This window comes from Tiliqua scincoides, chromosome 1 (assembly GCF_035046505.1).
Source record: "Tiliqua scincoides isolate rTilSci1 chromosome 1, rTilSci1.hap2, whole genome shotgun sequence".
Classification (NCBI taxonomy): Eukaryota; Metazoa; Chordata; class Lepidosauria; order Squamata; family Scincidae; genus Tiliqua; species Tiliqua scincoides.
Window position 1 is genome coordinate 152025994 of NC_089821.1, and position 13743 is coordinate 152039736.

At 43.4% G+C, this 13743-nt stretch overlaps 1 protein-coding gene across 2 annotated transcripts in view; it reads left to right on the forward strand.

Annotated features, from left to right (window-relative positions):
• WDCP (WD repeat and coiled coil containing) overlaps window positions 1-13743 on the forward strand; it is a 30842-nt gene that overhangs the window by 9039 nt on the left and 8060 nt on the right. The window contains exon 2 of one of the 2 annotated variants that reach the window (XM_066610108.1): window positions 5661-5781. In XM_066610108.1, the coding sequence (XP_066466205.1) occupies window positions 5661-5781 (121 nt within the window). The remainder of the gene's footprint in view (window positions 1-5660; window positions 5782-13743) is intronic. The other variant, XM_066610109.1, reaches the window with a different exon arrangement.

A 13743-nucleotide genomic window follows, 5' to 3' on the forward strand; every position in this document is an offset into this window, starting at 1 on the left:
AGAGGTTGCTGTTTTTCTGCCTCCAACCTGCATCTTGGAGGCCAGAATCCTATAAGGACAAACACACTCCTTACAATAGCAAGTAGAATTCCTAGTGCAATTAAGCTCTCTTCCTGGAATATCTACGATTCATAAAAACTAATTATTGTTGCCTTCTTTCTAAGTTTCCTGCTCTTCAAAATATTGTACAAAGAAACAAGTGATATAAAAATGAGGATGGGAAATGTGTTAGAGGCCCAAAGGTGTAACAATTCAAATAAAGGTAATGATTTGACTGAATAAAAAAGAATCCAACAGTATGCATCGCACCAGTGAGAGTCTGTGGGGCAAAGATGGGATCCTATCATCTGAGAAATGTATAGGAGACCATGCAGCCTTTTATGTCTGAGGTGTCCTATTCCCTTTTCCAATAAACAGTGTAGCATGTTAATATAGAATAGATGATAAAAGATATGATACAATGGCTGTAAAGTAAGATATTTGCAAGGAGGGCATTATTTGGTTATTTATAAGCAGCTAAAATTTCTAGCTGCTTTATAAAAATGAAAAGCACAGGCTTTGCCTGCAGACTTACAATCAAGGATAACATAGTTGGCATTGGTAAGAGCCACACAAACAAGCAAGGCAGAATGGAGACCAAGAGAAGTGTTTGATGAGATCAAGATAGTTGTGACTTTCATTAGACAAGAAGAGGAGGGACTGCAAAAGAGCAGCCGTGTTAGCCTGTTGTGGCAAAGACAACACAGAATCCTGTTGTCCCTTCAAGCCTAATTCATTGCAGAATGAGCTTGCGTAGGCAGGACCCTGCTTTACTGCAATGTATGATAGGACCAGTCTTGAATACAGAATAATAGCTCTAGATCAGGGGTGTCAAACTTGTTTCATATCAAGGGCCAAATAGCATTCATGCCTGCTGAGGGCCAGAAGTGATGTAATTAGGCAGGAATTGATGTCATTAAACAGGTCAGAATAAAAAAATAAGCAATTTTTTCTTACTTAGGAACTGATTAGCTGCAAACAGAAGAGAAAATATACAAATCTTGATCATATTTCAAGATATGAGAGAGCCCAATCTTCATATGGGCTGCCCTTTCAGCAGTAACACCATAGTACTGCTCAGCAGATAAGAGCCTAAGGGCCGGATAAAAAGCTTCTGTGGGCTGCATCCAGCCCCCAGGCCTTATGTTTGACACCCCTGCTCTAGATCTTGTGAAGATGAGTGAGATGTCCGGTGGACATCTATTATAATTTCTCACACAAAGAATGGTCAAAGTAGACATGACTTGAATAACATTATTGACCCTGGAATTCTAGCCTTTTCCCTGTAAACAGCATGCAGGGACAGGGGCGGGGCACGATCTACATTAGAACTATTGCGAATAGAAGGGTTTTTGAAAAAGGCAAAAAAAGAGATTAGCAGGGCCAGGAGAAGGTTGGACTAGAAACCTTCGCCCTGACCTCTAGCTTTCTGTGTCTTTCTAGCTTTTCTTTTTAAAGGAGCATTCAGTCATATAAATCCTTTTCTGCAGTCTGAAGTGGTGTGATCTACACCAGTGTTTCTCAACCAGTGGTACGGGTACCACCAGTGGTACTTGAGGTGATGTCTGGTGGTAGTTGCGAGACTCCTGGACCCCTGTTGCAAGGTAGTGAGATCAGGAATATGACACAACAGACAGTAGGAGGAGGCTTGGTTCTGCAGGCAGAGCTCCAAAGCATGCTTTCCCGTGATCAGAAACCCCACCTATTTACCCTGACCCTCTTACTGGTGTTTGTCATGTTGCTCCTGGCCTCCCAATGCAGAAGTAACTGGCAATGATGTCATTGCCAGTTATGTCCAGTGGTACTTTGAATAGGTGGACCATGTGAAGTGGTGCAGTGCAGGACAAACATTGAGAAACACTGGTCTACACAAAGGTTGGCCACCTCTTCTGCTGTTTGTTATAAGTAGGCTGTTGTAATGATGTGTACAGCAGAAACCTAGAATGGTAATTTTTTTACTCTAAACTGAGAATGTTTATAACAATTTGTAGGCTACATAACCATAGATGCAGGGAAAAAATGTAAGGGACTGACAGACTAGACACTAGGATCTGAGCACTAAAGGCGATTACGAGACATTTATTTGTACTGAAGGTTAATTAAGATGTGGAACAGATTACTAAAAACAGAAACAGAAGATGCAGCTGTGAGCCTGTTGAAAGAGAAAACAGATATAAAGAAGCCTCCAATATTATTAACACTGCAGACCCAGAAAATTCTGATGGATCTAATTCTTTTTCTAACCCAGTGCATTTTGCTTATTATTAAATTTGCAATGTTAACGTTTGTGGAGGACTAAACAGAACAGTAACATTATTTACAGATAATGCTAAATTGAGACGCGTTGCAAATGCAAATTCTTGGGGGGGGGAGATCAGGAAAAATCTTGAACTAAATAGGAAATTATGACATAAGTGCTTAAAGGCACAATCCAGAAAAATACTTGGGCTGGCACAAGCAGGAGGTGCAGCTGGGATCCAGCAGTTATGCTGGATCCCAACCCACATTCCCAGGGAGTTTGGAGTGACTTCAAGCCGCTCCCGTCTCCTCAGACTTATGCCACCTCATGAGGTGGCGCAAGTCCAAGGAGATCCATAGGTGCCAGGGTGCCTTACCCAGAGGAGAGGGGAAAAGTTTCCCCTTACCTCTGGCTGAGCCATTTTGGGCCCCTATCCCGCGCTGGATGCAGCACAAGTCTCTTGCCTGTTCCAGCGCAGGATAGTATTGTGCCCTAAAGTGTGATCCTAACTGCCCAATCTTATACATGTTTACTCAGAAATGTCCCATTTTGTTCAATGACAGTTACTCCCAAGTAAGGTAGATTAGAACTGCAGCCCAAGAGCGCAGTCCTAACATTGCGTTGGGCCAATGCAAGTCCCTTGCCAGGCAACCACTATCCACTTAATTATTTGGTTTTAGCTAGCAACGCATCTTCTGGAAAGGCTACAGTGGAGTGGCTAGGGTGACAGATGTTCAAAGAGAATGCTCCAGTACCACTAAGAGCTGGACAAAAGCATTTGGCAGCTGCCTTTTGACAATATCTGCCATGGCATTCACCAATACCTCATACACTCAAGAAAGGGCTAACCCTATTGAAGAACCTTACTTATAGTTAAAGAGTAGGTGGCTGCAGGGACTCAGCCTCAGGGTCTTAAGAGCCCTGCAGGCAACAACAAGAGCTTTTTAGAACACTGTTACAGAGAGCTAATAATATGATCTTTGGATGTGTTGACAGAGATAGAGAGCGCAAGCTTGTTCATTCTGCATAATGCCAAGCCTGACCTTTATTAAATTACACCACCCAGAGTTTGCATTTTTTAAAAAGTATATTGAATAAGCTGTGAATCTGACTTGTGCATTCATTGTTTACTTTCTGTGAAGGTGCTTATGTGACATCAAGAGGAAAAACTGGCTGCTTTACAAGGGTTTTTTAATCTAGCAGAGGAAATAGTACAAATTCAAAACAGGCTGAGTTAGAGCCTACAAAGAAAAACATGAAAGAGAAACGAAAACCTGTTGGAGGGCAAGCTATGCTTAGAATGTGAATGAAATGCCAGACAATATGATGGGCAGGTGTGTGTGTGGAAAGCTCTATATCAGACATTTTCAACCACTGTGCCATGGCACACTGGTATGCTGTAAGTGGTCTACAGGTGTGCCACTGGAATTTGGGGGAAGGTCATTTATTAATAGGGCCAATGGGAGATGTGAGCCCCCACTGGCAGCATGGTGTGCCTTGTCAATTGTCAAAAACCTGGTGGTGTGCCTTGACCATTTTACTGCCTTGTCAGTGTGCCGTGAGATGGAAAAGTTTGAAAATCACTGCTCTATATACTGAATTCAGAGTGTTTTGGGGATAGGGCTTCAAAGCTTTTCTGTGAGCTTTGCATATACAGGAGATACATTGCCCCTTTTAGATTCCCTGTCAGTGGCTGGTGTCAATATGTCCTTGGTGGATGTATTTTGCTCCCAGTCCAGTGTTGTTCCCAAAGACAGCATGTTCTTTTTCCCATGGGAGTGAATGGCGGTATTAATTTATAAAAGATAAAATGAAGCGATGCACTTTGGGATATTTCTGGAGTAGGACTAGATCCCAGCTGTTGGTAAACCCAGAGCCTGAGGTGAGGGATGGGGTTTTTCTCCTTTAGCTGTGCCCCAAATTCCAGACTGTCCTAGAAAATAAAATGGGGGGCACTAAAGACTAAACCAGAATTAAATTGCATAACGCCATTCCTTAATTTGTATATCCATACCCTGCATTCAGTTTTGTGATACGATGCTGGACTGTAATGGACACTTGGGCTTTTAAGCATGTGGCAAAAGGAGAGAGTATTGGGAGCTGACAGTTATACAGATAGGGCCGGACCAAGACTTCCTGACACCTGAAGTGGCAAACCACATGCTCCCCCCCATCTTGGTGATGTGCCAGCCTCCGCTTCAATGTTCAACCATCTACATTTCTTCTTCTTCCCTGTCTCCCTCTTCCATTTCCAATCTAGGGAGTGAGAAAGGCAGTGGAGGCAAGTAGGCACCCCCCACCAATCTGCTGCCTGAGGCTGCAGTTTCAGTTGACTTCATTGTTGGGCTGGCCCTGGATACAGAGAGACAATCTGTAAGCACAGTTTCCCTGCATAATCCCAGTGTGAGCTTCAGGCCTTGTCCAAGCATAAAAGGGCTAGCTATGTGGAATGGGCAATTATTGTTCCTGTTTATCAATCAGTCCATAAGAGCGGTTGCACCCTACTTTTCTCCTATTGAGAGACATTTGATACTAGACATTCATGCTCCGACACTGTCAAATTTTTAAATAATACCTTCTAATTTCTATCTTCCATGGAGTCTTTAAAAAACACAGTATGCAAAATGTCAGAGATGCCAACTCTCATTATTTTATGATGCAGCAACTGTTATACAGATCCATATGTGTCAAACTATATGGTAGAAATTCCCATTCTAAACTTACTACAAGGTTCCATGCCTCCTCCATGCAACCTTACTGGTTTCACCTACTCAGCTCCTACTCCTGCACAATTCTTTCCCCTCTTCTCAGCTCTTATATCCGTGTTGCCTCACACTTCCAATCTCACTTCCTCACCAACCTAACGTTCCCATTCGCTTCTCCCCAGTGTCTATACACATCATCAATCTGTGTTTTAGTTGGCTTTACAGTATTCCAAGACTCAGCTTCCCTTTCAGTGCTCCCAGCGGAGTTATAAACTGTGTTTTGGAAATCTTTGAGTCTTTTCTGTCCATAGGCCTCTTACCAAAAGGCATGGAAAACAGTGCCACCTCGCACAAACAAACGTAATACAGTACTAGACTAACCCTCAGTAGCTACTATATTATTTTATGGGGCTGCAGTCTAGGCATTTGAGAACGGACAAACTACAATCCTTACCTTACCATAAGCACTTGGCTTATCAAGGAAGGGTGAGGAGCAGATGTAGCCCTGCACACAAGTTCCCCTAACTGCAACACTTACACATATAAAAACACAAAAGTCATTATTAATAAAATATTGGAAGGGCTGATACATGGGGATAAATAACAATAAAGAATATAGAAGGAATGCCACAACTGTACTAACAAGATCTTTCTTTCTGTATGTTATGTGCCTGAAGAAGCATTTTTCAAATGGAGCTATAGTAGAAGAAACAAGAACTGTTCTCCTTTGTGATGGCAAAGTTCATCTGAATGTAGTCCAACGACTTTTTGATCTGCCTGTTGTTGAAATGAAACATGGTAGGTTCACTTTATTACTCTTTTTTAAAAAATTACCAGAGTTTATTTGGTGAAAATGGTATTTTGTGGAATATCAATTATACTATCAAGGACAATGAGGATATATCTCATTGAGGGTTGGAGGGTACAACCCCCAACATGTTTTTTGTAATATTTATAAGCCCCCCCCCACACACACACACACTATTTTCGTGTTCAGAAATAGGATACAGATTACTAGGCTCCTCCCTTTCAGCATGGCTCCCTGGTATTACAGGTCCAGCCTATTTATACACTGATTTTTTTAATACATATAATTTGACTCAACACGAATGGCCCCTGCAAATGAGAAGGAATGTGCTGATCCCTGGAGCAGGGAAAAAATGCACCCCTTTAAAATCAGTTTAAAAAACTGAACAGTCCTTTAACAATAGCCTCCTTAATGAGACAGAGAGAGGACAGCTGGCTGACAATCCATCAGTCCTTCTCTCCAGCTGCCCCTCCCTTCCCCCTGAGCACCTGAAAGAAAGGTGATCACTTTGCATTGGTGAAGGGAGGGGCTGAGTGAAGGGGACAACTGATTGATGGATTGCCTTCTTAATGACTCTTATCTTACATCACAAAGGTCAGCAAGGCTATTTTCAAATCACCGGAGCAAAGAAACTTTGTTTATTAAATTGATTTGCTATAGTTCATTTTTTGCCATCCAGGTGAGTGCTTGGAATGGAACCCACAGGAATAATGAGTCTCAACCTGTACATGTGTACAGTTATCAACCTAACAATGCACAGGCATGTCTAGTACTAAAATGGGAAAGCTAAGCAATTCCACAATCAAAGTAATCTGTTTGGTGCCTCTGCTAAATGAACTACTAGATAACTGGAATAATGAACTCAGAGGAAACATTTCCTAGGATGTGTTCTGACATCTTCATACCGTTCTTGATTAGAAAAACAAACACCATATGCCTAGCAATATAGACAACAGATCTTTCACATTTGTTATTCTCCTAATGCTTTGGATTAGTTTAATCTATGTTGAGAACAGAAGGCTCTCACTGATCTAATCTTCCAAACTCCTGTCTTTACCTCCTACCTGTGACTTACTTGTCAAGGTAGGAAGCAATCAGAAAAGGAAATCTCCTTCCTTTCACACTGAATCTTAGACATATTCATCACCACAACCAGCAGGCTAACCATTTTCATTTTCTGTTCTGCTATGTTTACTAGAAGTGGCATTATTGTGTATTTGTTTCATTAAAATGTTGTTGCCTTGCCTCTCCTTACTGGGAGGAACACAATGTAGCTTATACTGTAGTACTTTTTCTCTCCTACATGTTAGTAATAGTATTTTTGTTCTCAACCGGCTAACCATCTCAAAGGGCAAAAACGGTGTGGGAAATTGAAAGTGGGCAAATAAACTAAAATGACAATAAAATGGTAATTCTCCTTCTCCACCTCACAGTGCTGTCAGTGTTTCTATGGGCATTTTGAAGGGAGAGGGGCACAGTCCGTGCTTCAGGGGGTACAGCAAATCTGGAAGTGCTGCCTTCTCTTTCTCCTCCTCCTTTCTTTGCCAGAAAATGGCAAAGATTTCTAAGATGTGATTTTTAAAATACGATTTCTTTATATATACTCTGTGTGCACGCGCAGTGGCGTAGCTAGGTCATTTGACACCTTGGACCCATAAATTTTGTCACCACGTATGACTTAATTATACACATTTTTATACCACCTTTCCTCTAAGGAGCTCAGGGTGGTGTACATGGTTCCTCCCCTTATTTTGTCCTCCCAACAACCCTGTGAGGTAGGTGAGACTGAGAGATAGTAATAGTCATGACATAAAATGAATAATAATAATGGTCAGAAAATAAATGCAGTGAATATTTTCCCACAAGCAATGGATGACTGGTATATAACATGATGGTATTATTCCTAAAAGCCACAATTTCCACAACTTTGGTCACTAGGGTGTCACCCCCCCACCCCCGGAAGTCTCATCAGTTCATTTTGAGTTAAGGCAGTGGTTCTCAAACTTTTAGCACCGGAACCCACTTTTTAGAATGACAATCTGTCCAGGACCCACTAGAAGTGATGTCATGGCTGGAAGTGACATCAAGCAAATTAAAATAATTAAAAAAAAACAAATAAATAAAGGGAAGCCAGCCCTGTTCCACCAAGTGAATTGTCTCTGTAGCCTGCCTGCAATAACACCCCCCCCCCCACAAATAAATCAGTGAAATTTTCAACCCTCTCCAGTGCCCACCTTACCAGCTCAAGCCTCTGTTTTATTCTTTGGGGGGGGGGGTGCTGCCTTCTGGAACATTTGTTGAGCTCCACTTTCATCAGATTAGGATCATGCTGCTAGACTTGCATTCCTGTACCCATCTTGACCAAGAGTAAGCATGTTTGCTTACTCATGAGTAAATGCAGCCATGTGGCTTAGTTTCACTTTCCATAGGGCTCAATACATTAATCAGCTTGGAAGGAGGGATCTCCTTCTCGAGTATTTTTGAGGGGCTGCAAACATCGCATCAGGACCATTCTGGTGTCCTTGGATTCCTCTTGGCCTGCCCTTTGCGAAGGCCTAAGGCACGTTCGCCTACTCGCAAGTAAACATGCAGTATGGTCCAGATTAGTTTTCCATAGGGCTCCATGCATCTTTTGTTTTCTGGTAGTTTGGCCACAACTTTCAATAGAAAGGAGATATTTCACTCTGGTTTTTTCCATTGCATTCTGCTGGAAGTTCCACATCCAACAGTATATAGCATGATGGGGTTATACCTCACCATCGTGATGTTACCAATTTTGATCACTTGTGGTGTCACCCCCCCCAGGCTGGTACCTAGGGCGGACCACCCTCCCACCCCTCGCTAGCTACACCACTGTGTATATGTAATATACATATACAGTATGTGTGTGTGCATGCATGTTTGTGTATAAAAGAACTAGTAAAACCTCTTGATGCATCATTCAGACTAGTCTCAATCCAACAGCACCAGTGTAATTATCCATCCCTGTGTGACCAAGATGAGTTTAACCACACTAATGCACATAGTCACAATTCTGTTGGTTGCAATTTCTTTTTAAGCCCTGTGTGCTGCAGTGTTGGTGAGAGGGAGACCAGTGACTTATGGCAAAAAAAGAAGAAAGGACAATGGGTAGCAAAATGGTGAGGCATTCTTCTGTGGGGAGGACATAACATTGAGGTTTGACACCTACCACCTGCTGTAAAAGAGCTAATCAAAGCATTCAGTCTTTGAGTAAAATAAAACTACCTTCATAATAATCAGCAATAATGTTTTAAAACTGCCAGCCGGGAGTTTTCATTAGTCACTAGTAGTTTATGAACACTAGCCAATAAAAAGCCCATGGCATTTGTGCAACCATATTTCAAATTGAACTGACCATGTCAGTGGGTTTGTGAGCTGCAAGAGTAGGCTGAAAATGCTTTTTGAGTCAACCTGACCTGGCAAGCACTCAGCAAAGTAGTGACAATACCACCATGAAAAGCGTGTTGTCTAGAAAGCATCTAAATCAGAGTTTCTGGCGTGTGCCTTATGCATCCCCAGGAGAATTTCAAACTGCTCATACAGCCTTCCATTTTTTTTCCAATTAGTCTTATTTGCTGTTTTCCTGGAATTGCACTGAACATATATGGCAAAAAGCAGAACTTGAAACAGCATTAAATTTCAATCAGAGAAAAAAAAATGTGTCCACTTCACAGAACTGAAGTGTAAAATCAAGGAGAAGGCGACAGCTGTTGCCCCTCAATCAAATGGTTAATTTGTGGAACAGGTTTTGATGAAGCCAGACACATATCTTGCCTTGCATTCAACCGATTTCAAGGTTTGTCTTGGCAATGTTGAAAACTCAGATTCTCTCTCCTTAGATACACACACAGGACTCCAATTGGCCAATACTAGTCCAATTTCTAATGTGCTGTTCTACAAATAAGTTCAAAACTTATTGTCTACTTCCCAATCCCAATGGTTAAAGCATCACCACTACAAACTGTGGGTGATCAAACCACAAACTAAACTAGCAAAATTTTTAGAAGGAAAGTGCAGACTTAAATGCTTGCAAGAACATTTTATTTTCTGAACAAGAGTGTCATAGATGTACAATCAATTCATTGATTATAACAATGAATAATACTTATAGCTAAGCATTCACATCTATGCATATGAGCAATTGCCTGGCCAGGGCAATTGGTAGCATAGGTTGTGGAGAGAAAGGCGGGAGTGTAGTAGTCATGATCTGCAGTTTTCAAGTGTGTCCTGTTTATTTTCTTCTCCAATGCAATGGGCAACCCAATTGCAACCCAGGGCAACCAGCCTGTCCCACTGGTGGAAGGTGTGTTCTGCCAGCAATGGCTGCTGAAAAGCAGCTGTAAAGCACACTCCAACAGCACACCAAGTAGTGCATTGCCAGAGCACCAGCGGGGAGGCTAGAGCCTTCCCATTTGTGTTGCCAATTGCTGGCTACCCACCAGAGCAGATAAGCCAGTGAGGGAGGGGTAGGGAGGGTGGAATGGGAGTGGGGATGGGGTGAAACTGGATAGAGGGTAGAGGGATGGGATGGGCAGGCTGGGGGGGATCTGTGTGTGGTGATGACTTGCACTGAATCCTTTCCCCTCCAGCAGCAGCCTCCCTGCCCTCTTTCTCTTCTCGGACTTGCACTAGATAGAAAATCAATGGCACAGGTCCAAGGGGATCCATTGCAGGGCAGGAGGCTTATAGAGAAGAGGTTTAAATCTCCTTTCTCCTTAGAAGGCTTCTGCTCTACCCCCACTGGTGCATTACACACCTTTTCAGTGTGACTACACCAGCTGAGGGGGAGGGGAAAGAGGATAAGATTGTACTCTAACTTTGCTTCTGACATAAATGGTTTTTTTTTATTACCATAGGGTGAAAGATTTTCACTTCTCCCTATTGTTAACATATGGAGAGGCTTATGGGGTTACGGCATAGATGTTTACAATTCTGGGAAGTCCCATCTGGGTAAGGCTGAGCATGGCCCCTGCCTGTTCACCACCACCCAGGTGGCCTTCAGTCATCCTCCCTCCTTGAACAGAGCTCTCAGTCAAGGATCCCAGCTGCATCCTGATGGTCTGTTTTAATCATTCAGTTCAAACAGTTGCTCTTCAGGTCCTGTTTGCTACAGACAAATTATTTTGCAGAACTTTGATCCTTGGTTATATGACCACTGTGCTATCCATTGTCATACCTTGGTATCTGTATGGCAACAATATCTGTAGGAGACATACCTTGTATTTCTTTTCTTTTTTATCTTTGCCTATAGAGGCAATCCAGTCACAAGCAAAAGTCACTCATGCACTCACTCAGATAGCACAATGATTGTGATGGGCATGGCCAGGGCATATAAAAATATATTCTGGAAACATCTCATGCATCCTCTGGGCCTCCTTCACACATTCCCTATGGGCATAGGCCCAACATTTAAGCAGTAGCAGTGGTTTGAGCCCCTGTAAGGAAATTCACCAGCTGGAAAAAATATTTTTACAAGAGAAGGGACTGGGATGAATCACATGAATAGCCTCAACAGCACTCAGGCAAAACAGGATGCTGGTAGCCCAAGCCCAGTGCCCAGAAATACAGCATTAGAGCCAGCCAAGATAGGTTTGATCCCAGCTAAGGGACTTGCTATAATCAAAATCACACTCATCTTTTGCATGACTAGCCTGAAACAGTCATGTTAGAGACACGACACACGGAACCCACACTGGTCAGTCTACAAAGCTACTGTCTAACCACTCAACCAAACCAAGAGACAAGCATCTCATGGAATATTTAGCATCCCACAGCATCAAAAACAGGCACTTCTGGCTGGCAAACTATAATCAGAGGGAGACCTACATGGGCCAATCATTGGGCTTGCATGTGACAAAGGGCTTCTATTGCAGCAGTTTTCCCATTTAACCACCCACCCACCTATCTTTGCATAATTGCTGACACCTGCTGTACAATAACCCCAGCGCAGCTGTCACTGTTCCTCCTTCCCTCTCCCCCTGCAACTGTTAGCCTCATACACCATGGCAGCAGAAAACAGGTGACCCATGACTAATGAGGAGCTTTCCATTGCCTCTAGAGCCTATGGTGTCAGAGACTGAGGAGCAGAGAAGCCCCTTCTCCCTTTCCTCTCCCCTGTACAGTTCCATCTTGAAGGCAACTGATGTAAGAAATTTGTGGTCTAAAGGAGTGGCCATAGGGAGAGTCGTGTCCTCTTCCCCTGTTGGACAATTGTCTGCTGAGAGTAAACAGAAACAAAGAGTATAGCAACAGGCAGCAGCATAAGCAACACATGGTCTCTGGATCAAGTTATGTGTGAGGGATAGTGGTACTACCTGGGTGCACATGTAAACTCGCTTTTCCTTTTGCTGTATCTATTAAGAACATTTACAAGCTGCCTTGCTTTTTCAAGTTGTCTGCAACGTCATAAGACGATTGCTGTTACCAGCCATGAACTTTTAATCTTTTCCATTTAATGCCTTCTTTCTAAATCTGAACTGAATTCTGTAAACTACCCTATACAGTTTATAATGGGCCTTACTTCCAGGAAAGTGCATACAGAATTGCAATCTTATGCAATTCTATTGCCAAACACACTTCTAATGTTATTTTGTAGTATTTTACATTCTGTGTTAGACACAGATAAATGCTTTAAACTTCTAGACCAGTGGTTCTCAAACTCTCTGGGAGAGTTTGAGAGCCACTAAGTTCTTGCGTGGGTGGGAGGGGGGAGGCAGCAGGGGCGGGGGAAGGCAGCAGCGCAATCCCCAGGATCGCACCACTCAGGGGGGCTACAGAGGCTTGGGTACATGTACCCAAGCCCCTGCAGCCTCCTGGGGGTGCAGGGAGCCCGGTGCGACCTGCAGCAGGGCTCCACGCAGCAGTGAAAGTAGATGCGGAGCAATCGTGGAGCGCTATCGCTCTGCATCTAATTTCACTGCTGCGGGGAGCCCTGCTGCAGGTCGCGCCGGGCTCCCTGCACCCCCGGGAGGCTGCAGGGGCTTGGGTACGTTTACCCAAGCCCCTGCAGCCGCCCTGAGTGGCGTGATCCTGCGGATTGAGCCGCTGCCTCCTCCCTGCCTCCAGGCTGCCCCTGCCCCTTAAGGGGCAGGGGCCAGGGCCCGCAGGCTGGGCTGTCACAACACCCCAGTTTGAAAAGCCCTGTTCTAGACTTAAAATGCACAAATAATAAACTGCTCTTGGTAGAAATTAAGGGCCCAATCCTATCCAATTTTCCAGTGCCGGTGCAGCCATACCAATGGGGCATGCACTGCATCCTATGGTGGAGGAACAGTCAGAGGCCTCCTCAAAGTAAGGAAATATTTGTTCCTTTATCTTGAGGCTGTGTTACGGCAGCCCGGCGCTAGAAAGTTGGATAGGACTGGGCCCTAAATCTAAAGTGACTGAAATATAGCACTAGAAGAGACTGCAACATGGTTAATGATGGAATTGTCACTGGATTAAAGTACCAGTTAAATAGATTTAAAAAATACCATCACAGCTCTTTAAAAAATGATGCCCCTGAATATGTGGGGGTTCTGTTGCACCCCCTGTGAAAGTCTGAAACCATGCAAGTTAGAAAACACGTCCTATAATACATATAGCCTAGTATAGCCAATGAGAAAACACATAACAGCAGAACCCCAAAAACAAACTAAAACATGATGGGTTGGTCAATATCTTGTTGAAGACACTAGGCGTGAGAGATGGTTTTGTGGAAGGCTTTGTGCAAGCCAAATATGATGGGTGGGCCTGTGATGCTTCTCAAGTGTAGGGTTGGATCAGCATACTCTGGGAACCCTAAGTGCCTCTGGAACCCCAAGTGTCAGGTAAACTGAGAGTTTAGCATCTGGGCGAGGAGAAGGCAAGTAGACCTCTGAGTTTTGGAGGAGGAGGAAGACGACGAGAGGGTAAGTGTACTCTTTCTAACTCTGTCTTTCTAACTCCCTGTC